The 16,815-nt window shown below is 39.5% G+C and overlaps 1 protein-coding gene across 1 annotated transcript in view; it reads right to left on the bottom strand.

Moving 5' to 3' along the window:
• Positions 1–632: 632 nt before the first annotated feature.
• The window catches only part of cnpy1 (canopy FGF signaling regulator 1), a 27,650-nt gene continuing 11,467 nt past the window's right edge, over positions 633–16,815 (bottom strand). The window contains exons 4-6 of the mRNA XM_050074872.1: positions 4,544–4,759; positions 1,549–1,645; positions 633–807 (exon numbers count right to left, since the gene is read on the bottom strand). Coding sequence (XP_049930829.1) covers positions 767–807; positions 1,549–1,645; positions 4,544–4,759 — 354 coding nt within the window. The 3' untranslated portion in view covers positions 633–766. The remainder of the gene's footprint in view (positions 808–1,548; positions 1,646–4,543; positions 4,760–16,815) is intronic.

The raw sequence follows: 16,815 nt of genomic DNA, 5'->3' as shown, positions 1-16,815 counted from the left end.
ATAATTTTGGATCCAAAATGCTCTGAACTCTCATGAGCAACAGCTATATCACTATATTTAGAAAAATTAAAACAACACAAATTAATGTGAACAATACAAACTTGTGTAGTAATGGCGTAGAATTAGGACAGCAAATAATTATAAACTCTATCATCAATTATATTCTCAATTTTCTATTTTAAGCTATTGATTTAACGTTTAGTCGATAAAACATCAGAAAATAATGAGACATGCCGGTCACAAATGTCCAACCAACAACCCGAAACCCAAAGACACTCAGGGAAATGTGACATAAAACATAGAAAAGGTGAATGGCTGGAGAAGCTGGAACATTTTAACTTGAGAAATGTATTAGCTCAGTACTGTGTAGAATGCTATCTCAAATTTATATTTGTCTAGCAGTTCTTCAATCTATCAATTCACACTGACTATAAGCCTGCAAACACAGCAAAAACACAGCCACTGCTTCATTGTTGTGCTTAGTTTATGGGCCTGATTTTGGTTAGACGACAGACTGAGGAGAAAACCCCAAAAAGAACCAGTAGCTGACAACACAATACTCTGGTGTGACATCAGTGAGCAGCGTGCTGGAGCATTGATTTCAAGCCTCAGACAAAAACCAACGGGCACAATATGGTTTCTCAACATTTGTTCTTTTATTTATTTAAAAAAGATGGTCAAGTATTTGTCAAAAAAAAAGATTCTGTTAAAGGCCTCTTTTTTTGTTCAAAGCTGGTCCCACTGTCGTCCACTGACAATCTAAATGCTATAACTCCTCGTTTGCATGACTGCTGTCGCTACAGTATTCTGAAATCAAAAACACAAGGACAAAAATATTAGTGTTGACGTTATTGACTTGTCTGCATTAATACATAGATACATGAAAATTTTTACTATGTTGCAAGGTTGAGTTCCGTTAGATTTAATCTGCTGTTTAATCGTGGCGATTTTTGAAACGGGACAGTTGCGATTGTGATTTTGTGATCATTGTTAAGCCTGACCCTGTGTGCCACAGAGATGTCTCAGTATAATTATGTTTTTCCTTGAAATAAATCTTGATAAAAACAGAGGTACGTCCGCACTGGCAGCGGCTTTCTGCTGATTCAGATTCTAACAAAATGGCTTCTCTCTCATCTCTGCTGTTACGTAAGGCCGTGGAAGCCAAACCCAACAGGGAAAAATAAGTGATATAAGATGATTAAATTAACCACAAAGCACATTGCACAAAGCCATCATTGTATGCCACAACAAAGGGAAATGCATTTAACTACTGAAATGCAGAAACAAGTCAGATTTGAACTGATAATTCTACAACAAAGCATGTGAGGTAATTTACCAATATATTCCATATTACTCGAACGTATTGAATTAATTTATTCAGCTAAATTCTCTGTGAATTTCTCCAGCTTTATGCTAAAAAAAAACTCAGATTCCACCTGATGTGAAGAGTGATACAGATATCCTGAGTGAGGGGAGGGGGGAGGATGAATGTAAACCAAGCTGCTGCATCATGTCTGTGGCAGAGAATGTGTGAAGAAGCTTTGGTACCTGAGACTCTGTTGCATAACTCCTCATGCACATGCTCTGCGTCCTGGCTGAACAAAGAGATGATATCATCCTCCAGCTCCTCCACCAGTGTTTCACACTGAGAAAGAAAACACAAACGCAGAAGAAAGACTTGGCCTCGGGGAAACAGAGCTGAGGCGGCTCGGCCATGCATACACAACACACACACACACACACACACACACACAACGGGTCTTTTTGCACAATGGTGGCCACGCCGTTTGCAGGGCGGTGGCCATGTTTCCCCTCTGTTTGCCAAACTGTTCAGCCATTTTGACAACTCGATGGTCATGCTGCTGACTCCTCAGATTCACTGGGAGCTTAAATTCCCTTCAACCTGATAGTAGTTCAAACTCCATTTTTGTTTCATTGATTTCAGTAGATAGTTCTCAAAAGAATTTCGATTTTTTTCTCAAGAAGGACCTGCTCAAAAAAGCAGCAACGTGACCAGCTATGTGTAAAAGCAAAAATGACCTGTGATGTGTATTTTAACTCCAGTGTATTAAATGCATTGAGCAGCAGGGTCACGTTCAAGCTGAAGAAAACCTCAATGCTCCTATTTTGAATCCAGCTCAGGAGCGTTCTTGACTTTTTAAATTAGCTATAGGCTTTGAACATTGCAATTTTCAGGTCTGTCTGCAATAAGCAGATCTACAGGGTGTACACTATGGCAAACAAAATATGGACATGAAGCTTGAGCATCCCTGTTACCCTAATTAAGATGATTAAGGACCGATTTCAAAACAAAAAGATAAATTAAAGCCATTTTAGGTGGTTCTCTGTTCTTTTCTCCTTCACTTTGTTATTCTTGCATGGCGATCAAATTCACTGCAATGTCCTAATCCAAACTTTATTTTTATTTAGCTTTTTTAATTATTATTCTATCAATTTAAAGAGGGAAATTATATTAAAGTAGGAAACTTCTTTTGCAGGAGAGATACAGCCATACAGATAGCAAGTATATTACACTAGAAATGATTAAATTGATCATGTTGATCATGTACTGTACAGAATAAATATAAGATAAATGAAATTGCTCTCTGGTCTTAATATGACCTATGAACTTGATATGATCAGCAATATCTGAATGAAACAGCACAAAACACAAGCTGTACTCAAGTTCTGGATGTGAAAATCTGTGGACTAGTTATTGTAACACTTGAACACAGCAGTAGCCCTCTGCATGTTATACTGCGACTGGAAACATAATCCACATTTTTGTGCCATTCACAAAAAACACTGCTAGTGCTTTAGTCACATGACACAACATGGCATAATGTGGCAAAGCTAGCATCTGCACCAACCTACGAGGTTACTGTAGGTAGATACTGACACATCACTAAATTCAAACAGGCTACACCACACAAACTAGTAATTCTAGAGAGATACGCACTAAATATGACTATTTGCAGGTGGAACTGTTGACTGCACGAACTGACACAGTGGGTTAAAATGTCACACATTTAAATTCAAGAGTAAAAGAGGTTACATGAGGTTATATAAGACCTGGAAGTTGGGGAAATGCTAGGATGTGTGTGCTGTGTGTGAGGAGCACAAAGTGGACAAGTCAGGAGTATGATGTGCCACTGTGTTTGACAGGAGCAGCCACTATCACCAACAGTGAATATCACTAAAACTACAGACAGTAAAAACTCCCAGTTGAACACTAAAAAACAAATACAATTTAAGTATTTCTTCAATTTTCTGAGTTCTAATTTCTTTGATATGTGTTGTTCTGACATTTCTGTTTATGCATGACAGAAAGAGGTTGGTTATTAGGAACTGCTGGTCTAAACAATTGAACGGCTGTGTAATTTTTCAAAGAAGACAGTCTGAAAATGACATATCCTGTACATATGTGTGTATATATATATATATATGTACATATATATATATATATATATATATATATATATATATGTACATATATATTTTAAGCACAGATGGTAGCCGGTAAACATTTGAGTTTTACATTTTTTATGTAACTCTGTTTCATAATAACATTTCAGACCACTGCACCGTTCAGTAATATCAGTAATATCCAGTTATACAGTCTATACCTCACTACTGTGTTGAGGTTATAGAAAGTAATAGTTTCAGTAAAGTAACAGTTTTGCCCTGTAAATATAAGGGCCCATTTGCACACTGGGAAAGATTATATTTTAAATTAAGATATTGAGAAACCTTTCATTGCCGAAGACTTTTCAGAGAAGTTCATTCTTTTAAATCATTTTATTTTAAATGCAAATAGGTTGTCTATAAACTTTTATTACTCAGTAAATCGCCAACCTTAAGTCAGGGCTCCAGTCATGTTTACAATGGTAAAATGATAATCAATTGAACTTATTTAACCCTTATTAAATGGAAATCCCAATAAATAAAATATATTACATCTATCATCAAAGCATGTTAAATTATTTTGTAATATCCAGATGTAAGCTAGATAAACATCAAAGTAATCTTAGTTTTATATATATATATATATATATATATATACATGTATGTGTGTGTGTGTGTGTGTGTGTGTGTGTGTGATCCTACATTTACAAAACACTGACAGTTGAGTTAATGATATAGTTGGGCCTTCTAAAACTGTTGTATGTTATGCAATAATAGCATTACAACTACCCTGCAAGACTTCCTGTTTACACAACTGATTGCTTTTGATTGGACAGTGCAACAAATGTTTCCTAGCAACCTATTCACACTGGGTCTTTACAGCAAAGACATTCCTCCAATCTAAATGGAACAACCCTTATACAAAATGACCAGACTGAAAGAAGCTTGTAGTTACTCAGAACTTAGGAAGGTCTTCACACACAAACTTAGTAAGGATTAAGCCGGTGTTACCCAGTCCTGGTTTGCAAATGCCTCCGACCTACACATGTCCCTAAATTAGCCAACAGTTATAATAACAGGTTACAGATCTATCACATGTAGTTCATACTATGGTTTAATTATGAACTTTTGCACTCACTGCGAATTTCAGGGGGTTGGGCGTTGTCTCAGGTCCCGCGAACTGGAAATTTTTAAAGTCAGGGAAGTCCCCGGTGAACCCGCTTTCCCTGGGAGCAAATCTCTTGTACTGCTTGTGCTGGGTGTCGGGGTCCACGTAGAGGGCGTAGTCACTCATGCTGTTGCACACCCCATCCAGGAGCTCGTTGAGGTGAGTCTCTGAGCGAGCCAGAGGTACCTGGCCACACAACCAAGAGAGAGGAGGAGAGCAGACGTTGAGCTGTGTGGTGGCGTGTGTTCATGGATGTCTTGGATTCCAGTCTGGCCTGGATCTTTGTCATATGACATTCCTCTTATTTTCCCAATGTTTCCTACACTAACTCAAATGCGTGTCTCTGAAAGTTGTGCAAACATAGGAAGACCAAGCTGGAAATATGGTTACAAAGAAATAAACGCAATCTAAAATTTTTTAAAAAATACACTTCCAAATCTGAATGGCACCTGTGTCACTACCATGGCAACCAAATAACTGAAATGGTTGGCTTATCGTGAGGAAAACAAAAACTCTTTATGACCCGCTCTGACGTTGACAGTCCTCAGAGTGTGGGTTGCCCCGGTGTCAGCTGTGTTACACCACAGGGCTCTGTGGGGGTCAGCAGGGTGACCTCTTGTTTCCGCTGTGTTTTCTCCATCCTCACTAACAAACCTCACCCTCCAACTCTGACTTTTAACCTGCGCACATCCCCTCCCCACCTCTCCATTCCAAACTCCACCGTCCTCTTCCTCTCCCCCCTTTGAGGACAAAACAGCAAGGCGGTGGTGTCTAGACGGGTCAAGACAGGTGCAGCACTCTGCTCCCACCATCCCCGGAAGGAGATTGGGTGACAGAGGTGACGCCCAGGGGATGAGGGGCCGAGGATGGGGCGGTGAAAAGGGCTTAAGGGGGTCGCTCTTTACACCTCCAAGCGGGCTGGAAAAAGTCAAAGGGAGGGGTTGGTTTCCTGAAAAGGGTGGGGTCAGTGGAGGAGATGGGAGAAGCAGGAGGCCTCAACAGAAGCCAAGTGCAGGGTAAACAGCTCATTTTCTCAGTCCCTGCTCTGCTTCTGCTGCTTTTTTTGGGCCATTCATCCCCCCTCCATCCTCCAATGATCAAAGGAGGAAATCTTCCTTGTCTTCTCTGGTCAAAAGGTGGTAGGGTGGGTGTGGGGGGAGGGCTGTGGGGGTACGGCACAGAGAGGAAGAGGGGAACTGAACTGGATTTTGTAACAATGTAGATATATTATTCCCTGACCCCTTTTGTCTCTTTTCAGAATTGGCTGTGTTCCCTTCCGGGCCAAGCCTACTGATTACATTATATGCACGCGCATGTGCATGCACGCAAACGCACACTCTTCAGGATGTCACAAAGTGACAAAGAGCCTCTCCGCCATCTGTTTCTACCAAATCCTTCCTTTGCGTTCTCCATGTTTTTGCCTCTTCCTCTGCTCAACAAACAGCTTTTTCATAGTAAAAAGTGATCACTAATCCCTCTGTCTTTAAGGTCCACCCCACCTCTCTAACTGCTGATTCATTCAGCACAAGATCCCTTGAGCTTGACAACACTGTTGTGCTGAGGAGGAAGGAAGTTGGCCGGTCAACAGAATGTGTTACAGCACGGGGCCAAAGGTTGGAGGGCGAGCACCGAGGGATGTAGGTCACACAGGCCAATGACGATGAGGTTCACCTATCAATCAAAATCTACTAGTGATGACTTTGACACCAGTGGTGACATTTTATCCACTGAGTGATAGAAATGAGAGATTATGTCTAGCCTAGCGTATTTGTGGGACAGATATGTGTGGGGCTCATTGTTTTCATTACCTACTGATGAACACATTACTTTCTCAATCAATTCATTCATTATTTGGTCTAAGAATTGTTAGGAAATTGTGCAAAATGTCTTCTATTGTCCGATCAACAGTCCAAACCCAAAGATAGTCAGCTTCATATCGTTCAAAACTAAAAGGACCAGCAGATCACCAAGTTTAAGAGGCTGGAAGGTTTTTGTCATTTTTGCACAAAAAGTCACTTTTACAGTTAGACACTTCAAAATTTGTTAGTGATTAATATCCTGTCAACTGACCAATCTTCTTACCTCTACAAACATAGAGCACACTGAATTTTATTGAAGCTTCCTATGGTCTTGATCAGCAGTCATGAAGGTGGCTTAGTGGCCATTGTTAACTTCTTCCTTTATTATTCATGTTATTATCATTACTTGATACAACTACAACTACAGTTTCCATGGTCAAGAATGAATTATCAAATTCAAGGCTGTACTTGACTTCATGATGTTCCACCTACAACTATATAACGATGGTTTCCTTTTATTTGTATATTTAATGTAGGTTATTCTGTTCTATCGTGTTCTGGAAGTCCTTGATAAATGTTTGGTTCTGCCATCAGGTTGACTTCTAATTTATGTTTATGAAGGTACATATCTGAGATATATTAGAATGTACTTTTTCATTTATTATAATGGGTGTAATGGTAGCCTTCAAAATTATTTTAAGGCCTTGGAAATTAGCTTAAGTGTCAGATTAAGCAATTAAAATGTAATGTAAGAGATTTGGTCATTTTTTATTTGTAATATAAAAGTATATATATACATATACATATACATATACATATACATATACATATATATACACACATTATATATATATATATATATATATATACACACACACACACACACATATACATATATATACATACACATATACATATATACACACACACACATATATATATATACATATACATATATATACACATATATATATACAGATACATATATATACATACACATATGTATATATATATATATATATATATGTACACACACACACACACACACACACACATATATACATATATATATATATATATATGTATATATTAATATACCTTTCATGTCTTGTAGAAATGTCTACTCCTGTAAAAAATACTCCATTACAAATAATTGTTAATTGTTAATCAGATCATTAAAGCTAATTTGATTTATTTCAAGTAGTGTTGGGCATTTTTCATCAGTAACCATGCATAATTTTCATAATCAGACAGCTGTCAGCTAAATGTAGTGCAGTGTCGTTTTTGCTTAACATGCAGATCAGATGTTGGGTTATATTTTTATTGTATAAAAATCATAAGATTGTCAAACTAAGAGCCGTGGGACTTCACTTTTCTCATCATATATATGAATTTGATAAAACTGAGTTTGAAATTTAAACTCAAACTAAATCCTCAATCTCATCCAAAAAAAAAAAAAAAAAAAGGACAACTCCCCCTACCCGACAATAAAACCACGTCGGTCCGTCTCAGCCCGTGCTTGGGTCTGAGTCTTTATCATGCCATGCTACAAAATGGTTTGGAATTAAACCCCTTCCTTGCCAGTCGGAGCCCTGTGAAAGGGAGCTGTCAGTCACAGTGTTGTTTGAAGAATGGGGCTGGGGGGCGGCGGTGGTGGCGGGGGGAAGAGACCGGTTGGGCCAGAGAATAGGCTTCTCAGGGATGCTATCCTCCATTCAATTCCCATTGGACAGGGAGCCATTATTGCACCGCTGTGGACAGGGGCCTTTCAATTTCATTGTCCTGGTGATATGGGCCAATGAAGACCCATAAATTAATAATAATAATGATATTGTCATCAAAGCGGTGGGTGGAAGGAGAAGCTGAAATGTCATTTTGACTATTATGCCATTTAAAGCATGGATTAGTGAATATGAAAGTCCGTGATAAAGATTCAATGATAACAGTAATATTACTTCATTATGACAAGAGAGAAATATTGCAATGATTTGTAATTAGCTGGCAATTCTGACTGTAAATGATATGCATCCTTGGAATAACATTAAATCATAGCCTGGAGCTGGGTCATGTTTGTAATTTGGAAAAGGATCGAGAACAGGTGATGCCCGGCACTGCTTCAAAACAATTAGCCAACATTCTAGGAAATGTGCTTAGCTGCTTTTTTACCAATGAGTAGGACAAGAAGATCAATATCAACCCAGAGCCAGGGCGTGGTCAGCTTAGTTTAGCATGAAGCAGGGGGGAAACTGCTAGCCTGGCTCTGTCAAAAGTAAATATATGTATATGGGGTAGTTAAGCGCTGGAACAATTTCTCAATGGAAGTCAGTGATTGTGTCCTTGTTGCTGGCCTTGAGGAATAATGTAAACCTCTGCACATGTTCCCAAGTTCAGTAATACACCGGGACCTCTAAAGCTCACTGATAACATATATCTTGTTTATCCTGTTTAATCTGTTCAAAAACTGAAATTAAAAAAAATAAGTTTGTAGTTTTAGAGGCAGTGCTAGAACTATTTCTGGATGAACAGTGACTGTGTGCAGCTAAGGCCTCCAGGAAGTGTGCTGGGCTTTGAAGCCAGTTACTGTAGTGGACAAACAATGGAATTATGTCCATCACGTGATGCCATGTGGTCCAAAAAGACCTTTTCCCATAGACTTAAATAGTGAAGAAGACATCTGTAAATCAATGGATACTTTTTTTTTTTTTTTTTTTAAATCTCACAACCCCCTTGAAATGACATGTTTAACTACCAGAATTTGATCCATTCATGGAGGTCACTAGCCTACTCTATGGACCACACGGTGCAGAAGCAGTGCCAATTCTCTGTGTAATTTTATACACGGCAGTTAAACTTTTGGGCTTCATGTGCAACTGAGTAACTTTCACAGGAGTGAATGGGGTCCCACCTCCAATGCTGTATCCAGTTCTCTTTAAACCTCCATGGTGCAGCTTACTGATGTCTTCTTATCTCATACCCCAATTCCACCAACATGGAACGGTTCTGTTCCGGTTTGCACACCTAATTATGAGCTGTTCAAAGCATATTGACCCAAAAAATAGGTCTGGAACCCAAAAAGTTGGTTCCCAGCTGGAATCAGTGGACATATCATATTCTACAGATTGGAAAGAGAAGATGGAGGGTAATAATGGAGAAGTCAAGTGAGAAATCATCTTCTTATCATAAATATGCAGCCCATGCTTGATTTTTGGATAAAAACAAGTATCTGTAATAACAGAAGCTCACAGTTAGTTGATGCCTTTCTACTACTGTTAACTTCTGTTGTACATTCTGCAATGCCCTCTGTTATTGAAGCATCCATGATTACAATGGTTTTGCTCAAAACCAGTGAAAATGCAGCTGATTTCTAGACAGAACCAAAGTTCAAGGAATCCTAAATGGAACTGATGGATTTGGTACCAGTGTACTTGTGCACAAATCACAAACAAAACCTCTACTCACTGACCACATCTGTCTATCCCCTCTATAGCTGGCAAGAGACAAGTGTAGTAGGTGGATAGATACATTGTGGCTCCTCAAGAAATAGTTGCAGCATGTAATTCCCCCTAAAATGACACATTTCATTTTTGTACAGATTACATTAACAAGATATGTGTGAAACTTTGAGCTTTAGTGTTGGAAGGTGGATTTTTTAACCTTATACAGAGGTTCACACTGTTGCCCCAGCAAAGATAGAATGATCCCTCACAGACTTCCCACTTAAAACAGTTCCAGAAGATAATTCCCCTTAAAACCACAAACTGCCCTTTAATATTTCTGTTTATGGATTTAACAAACTGCTGGCTGAATAGTTAAGATAACTGGTGCAGGGGTCTGTTGCATGGCATCTATCTCTCTCTGTTGAACTATTCCTTTAAGAAACCATCAAAGAAAAAAAATGCTAAACATTTCTGGATTAAAAAATAAATCTGCAAACCTCATGTCACCTCACTCAGTCACATTTCTGGGCCATGATATTATGTGTCACTGTGTCAGCGTGTCATTGTGCATCCTCTCATTCTCAATGCATGACTTCCCACTGGTCACTATGAGATCAGCTCACCGCTCCAACTAAGTTCAATGTCTTTGGAGGCCTTAAATGTGTCATTGTTGCAGCAGGCAGGTTTAACTTTTGTGCCACGGAGCAGCCCCATGCCCCCAGGAAGTCCTACTGTGAGGAGGCCAAAGAGCAGAGACTTAAAACCTGCAAATCCTCCTCACTGATGGCATCTAAGCTGTGACATCCCTCCCTCTCCGATTCAAACCAGGTCAAAAGCTGCTGAAAAGGAGGGAGCCGGGAGGGCATGGGATCAAGGTTTGGCTTCTTCTGCAGCTCAGTAACATTTGATTGACCGAACAATGCAACAGGTGGAGGTTAGTGTCAGCTGAGGGCAGAGGAGGAGCTCATGTCTGAGGGAACCACACTATCCTGGCATGGAGACTATAGCATAACAACCCAAAACTGTTTTCACCAGAAAAGCTGATCTGGGTTCCAGTAATGCATTCAAAGCAAAATTCCCCACTGTTACATAAATAAACCAGTGTGTCTGTCCATCAGAAAATTGGAGAAGACCTTTTTAGACCAAATATAAAGAAATGGGCAATGGGCAGTTCTAGTGTCACATAAAAGTATTAAAATGGGGGCTCTAGAAAGACTGTAGTTAAAGGGACAGTGCACAATAGTTAAAGGGACAGTGCACACAAAAATCAAAAATACATATTTCCAGAGTTTTGGAGATGTCAGCTGTAGAGATGTCTGCCTTCTTTCCAATATAATGGAACTAGACGGCACTCAGTTTCAAAGCGCCAAAAAGATAAATTTGATACGTTTGATTTGATTCATTCTGCAGACCTTGTTGTGAGCTGTCATATGTAGGAACTATATCACCGCGCAGAAGGAAGTGTGCATCTACCCATGGAGGAGAGGCTCTTGCTTGGGACTACGTGTGATGTAAACATTAACAGCTTCCTCCTCCCCTGAGCTGAAACATTAGCTAAATCAGTGGTGCTAGGTGTGCTAGCCGTAGATGCACTCTTCCCTCAGCATGGTGATTCGATTGGCGGGTGTAGTTCAGTAGAAATAAAATAGTTCCTACATGAAACTGCTCACAACAAGGTCTGTGAATTATCTTGAGTAACTGGGTCGGGATTTCTGGAAGGGGACATTGCTGTTGAGTTTTTCAAATGTGTTTTTTTGGTACTTTGTGCTCCACGAGCTGAGTGCCATCTAGTTACATTACTGACAAACGCACATGGTTACTTTGGCAAACACACGCACATGATTGGGTTTATGCAACAAAAGCACATGGTTGGGTTTATGAAAAAATAAACAAACTTTGGCTTTACAATCTCACAGGGCGCAAACACCGTTGTTGTCTGCTGTGTTCCCCCTGATGGCACTGGGTGCCATTCAATAATAATGGCGACCAACCATGTATCATGCCGACGTGAAAGCACAGCTTTTTTCATCAGTGTCTAACGATGGGAGTCACTGACGAAGCACTAGTTTTTGAAACGTTAAACCCAACCACGTGTATGATGATGACAAAACGTAAACCATATGCGTTTGTTGCTGAAGGAAAAAAACATCAATTTGTGGTGTTGTACAGACGTAGTGAATTTATTTTGAAAGAGACTGTATGCAAACTGTACATTTCCTATGAAAACGGAAGTATATTTTGACAAGAGACAAAGAACGTAAACAACTTAAGTTGACACGGCGTCCCAGAATGTCAACAACCAATACACCCAGGGTACCTTGCATGTTATATGTCGATGTGAAAGTCCATGACCAAATGTCGATACGTGACAAGGTCGGATTGAAAATGTGTTGGTTTTGACCATTAAGAAAAAAAAAAGTTTCTTAAGTGAATATTGAAAGTGCAATATTAAATCACTTCTTGACAGAACATCTTACTCAAATAAACTCTAATACATGTTGAAATTCCTCTATCTGCTTCTTCTTCGTGTGGTTGTTGAGGGTCAGTGTAAAATCATAGTTCCACAAAGAAGAGATGATGTTGTTGATTATGACTCCTGTCTTTCATGCTTGAAACATTTTCTATTTTCAGTGTATGATAGCTCTGAACGTATGTGGTGATGTCACAACAAGAGGCACCAGTACAAGGTACATTGCCATGAGCTGTGTTCTGATATGTGAATTTGTCCTAAAGAGCAGTTTCAAAATGTCCTTTGTAAAATATTACATAAGCATCAATATAGTGAGCATGTTAGCATAACCTTTGTTTGAGTGTACTGCAAACCTACTGCCTTTCCTTTTAAGTGGCACACACACACACACACACACACACACACACACACACACACACACACACACACACACACACACACACACAGCTAGGGGGCAAATTAAATGAAATCTAAGCAGGACCCACAGGGGGCACAAGAAGAGTAATTAGCATTCATATCTAAATTAATCCACCTTTAGACAACTGCTTAATGAGAAGCCACGAATGACACAGATAGCAGCATTAATAGCACCATGAAGGACACTCACATTTGGATGACATAAATGTAGTATCCATCAAACAATAGTTGAAACCACCAGAAGGGCAACGTGGTGTTCAACTGTGTCTGATACTCTGGTCATGGAGAGATAAATAAACCATCGTTACGCAGTGTGGAGTCCTGGCTTTCTGTTGGTGTCCTTTACACTTCAACCTGCACACTAACTTTACCCTCTCTATGCAGTCATCTAATTGACTCATAAAGAGAAGTCTCTAACTGTTGTTCAAACATTTATCAGTTCAAATTAACCTCGGTCCCGTGTTCATATAGATCTGTAGTCAGTGTTAAAAGTGTTTCATCACAGTGTTCAGTGTACACTGGTGTCATTTAACAACACCTTACAGTTAGACTTTACCAATATATAGACGTGTGTATTTCTTAGTACAGCGGGACAAAAGCTGTGATTTGTGAAACAGAACTGGCTTGACCTTTTAATCGACAAAAGACAGTTAACCATTTTTAAGCTTTGGCCTTTTTTTTTTGGCTGTTGTTTTTTGTCTCATTTCATTCACCACATGTGTTGGAGGACCTATATTTCTCATACTTGTGGGATAGTGTATCATGAATTGATGCTTTGGTAGTAGATTTCTATGTTCTTTTTGTCTACTGTTTGAAAAACTCAACTAATAGATGGGATGAATTGAGTTTAATCCAATACTGTCTTCACTGGTGTTGGGGGTAACACATTGAGTTACTTTCGTAACACGTTACAAAAGTAACGCCTTACAGTAATATATGACATTTTAGCAGTAATGAGGTAATATAACGCGTTACCAACAGGATTTCAGGTAATGTTACTGTATTACATTTACAATGTCACATCACAAGTTACCACCCGAAATACAGTGTTTATTGTTTTCATTTTTAATTCATCCACACTGATCCACACTACTCCACTTCCGCCAGTGTGCCCACAGAATAAATCCCCCGATTGTTGTTATTATGTCATTTTACGCTACATTATAGGCCTAGAAAGGAGCCAGCGATCGGCACATCTGGGGCTGTGCGTTATCAAGTTAAATGTGTTCCCATTAATACACCCGCAATGTCTACAACGTATCCCGTTCTGCTTTTGCGTCCTAAGGCTGCCTGAAAGCAGTGGGGATTAGGAGCTGGTCTCTGGTTTGTTTTTTCTTCGTCCTGGTGATCAGCACTTCCAGGCTGATGTTAGTGTATGTTGGATGATTCCATTCACATCCCCTACAACTGCAGAGCAACACTGGCACACAGTCGCGTTCTTATGCATAACTCTTTCTAGTGCTGCTGTAGCTAACCGGCGCACCGAGAAACTGGCAGGTGGGTCTTCCAGCTCCAGTGTATTAATTTGCACTCCTCTTAGTAACTCAATCGCATGCCATTCTTTTTGCTGTGCTAACCTCAACATTTGTTTATTGTGTTTCATATCAAAGGCCCACAAATACTTATCTATATCTCGTAATTATTAGACTTTGATCCTCTGCCTGACCCTCCCTGTGTCCAAGGCTATTCATTTATTTTAAAAGGTCTAGGCTATTTAAGTGTTCTTTATCATCATGCTACTATTAATAAACGCAGGGGATTTTAATCCTAAGAGGTAACCACTGTATATGAATGCATGAATGGGTCAGACCTGTGAAACACTGGATTTGAAATGAACTGTAATAAACTGGAGCTTCTGTGCTTTGATTACCTGCTGTGAAACAACATGACCCTCATCCATTTAAAATGCCCATTAGTTCTTCTGAGGTCATTTTGGTCAAAGTAATCCAAAAGGAGTGTAATAAGTAACTTATTACTCTACACAGAGAGTAACATTGTAAAGTAACTAATTACTTTTAAATGAAGGAAGCCAGGTTTTGGTACCCATAATCTAAAGCATACATTTTGGAGAGCAATCTTATCTTCTGAGAGATGTCAAAAATTGATTTAATCTCCAACTGAGCCACCAATTCAAGAACATCATGTCAAAGGAAACATTATTGCAAACATGAAGGAACTGTAGACTGTTGAGAGTGGAATTAAGCCTCAGGCCAAAGACAGAAGACCCAAGAGTAACAGTTGGCAACAGCTTGCAACACAATTCAAAACTCTCTCCCAGAGTGGTATATTATTCATTTAAAATGAAGCTCTGGTAAAGTTTATATTAGCTGCTCTGCCACACAGCCTGCTGCCAAAAAACTCTAGATCTAGCCAAAAGCCTAGAAAATTTGCTGCAGAAGCTCTGAGTTGACTTCATGCCAGCATGCCTCAGTTTAAAAACTCATCTTCCTCTCTGTTTGAACCTCCAGCTATGCTCCTTTTCTAACCACAAAATTCAGCTATCCAGAGAGGACAAATCTTAAAAAGCTCATATTATGGCGATAACTGAGCTTTTGGAAAAAATGATGAGACAGGTTTGATTGGGGGCTGGGAGCTCTAGAGACACTTCCTGTCACCTCTAACCCTCTCTGTGATCACAAAACTTAAAATTGAAATAGTCAATAATGCAGCAGAAAGTTGTCATTATTTTGGATTTAGGTTTTCTTTAGGTTACGTTTATGATAGTTAGATATTCAGTTGGATGACTTTGCAATTATGGAACCATAATGTGGTAATCAGCAATGCAATGCAGGAATTATGATGAAAAAAAAGTGAGGTGATCACAGAGAGAGGATGGGGCTGAACAGACTCAGAGCAGGAACCGGACTGTCTGTATGACTGCTGAGCGGTTTTCTTTTTTGCTGACTGAAAGAGGAGGAAGATATGGAGGCCCTGAGAGCTCAAAATAAGCAAATTAAGAAAACACATGAAGATAGACAAAATACCAAAAAAATTAAGAAAACATCTTCACCAATTTGACAGCACACTCGCAAGATTTAGGTAATACGCTGGTAGCACCCAACCCAAAAGAAAATGTTTCCTGGGGGCACCAAAACGTGAGCTGTGGCTATTTTTAGCACCCATATGACTAATTCATCACATATACCTGTAAACTATCAGCACAGTGATCTCTCAATTATCATTGTTAACTGTCAGAAAGATGACTGATGATTAATCTATTGAGCTCATATTGGAATAGTTCCGACAAATGCTAAGTCACTGACAGGGAGATGAAGGCTCAAATGTATGTAGCAAGAACGAGAGACCGTCTTGTGATGGGATCACTCCAGCCATGATATAGCTATCCATGACTTAAAGCACCACACCTACCCTGGAAATTTACCTTCATTTGGATCTAAACTACACACCTGTAAAGTTTCGTGACCGTATCTTGCACGGCTGTGATGCCATCGTATGGACAAAACCAAAGTCTACAGACTGAGAGACATATAAACACCTGCCAATGGGCTCAAAATCATCTCACCTGCAGCTATCTCAGCTGAAACCGTGCACATGGTGTGAAGTCTGAGGCGCGCACATCCTATAGCATAGTGACATGGTAATTATCTTAAGGATGTAGTTCTGAGTCCTGCACAGGTCCATTTTTTAAAACCCGCACCCGCAAATACCCAGCGCTCAGTACCAGAACCGACCCATTACCTGTCATTATGTCTAAGTCAAAGCTGTACCTGCCCACACCCGCTAATAGAAGTCCTGTGGCCCAAAACACGCCCATGATTAAACCCATACAGGCTACAGTCACTTGCATTAAGCAAATCCAATGGAGAAAAAGCCTCTTTCACTGGCTGCGCTCGATGCCAGGATGGCGAAAACATTCTGTGTAATCACTGCCAGGTTAGGAAACATTTTAGCATGTTCTAGCACCATAAAACCTCAGAAGGATCCTTCTTGGGTGTCCTGAACTCAGTGTACACTGCGTTCCAAATTATTATGCAAATTGTATTTAAGTGTCATAAAGATTAAATTTTTTGTTTTTCAATTAAACTCATGGATGGTATTGTGTCTCAGGGTTCTTTGGATCACTGAAATCAATCTCAGACACCTGTGATAATTAGTTGG

This window comes from Epinephelus moara, chromosome 21, assembly GCF_006386435.1.
Source record: "Epinephelus moara isolate mb chromosome 21, YSFRI_EMoa_1.0, whole genome shotgun sequence".
Classification (NCBI taxonomy): Eukaryota; Metazoa; Chordata; class Actinopteri; order Perciformes; family Serranidae; genus Epinephelus; species Epinephelus moara.
This window is presented reverse-complemented; position numbering and strand designations above follow the sequence as displayed.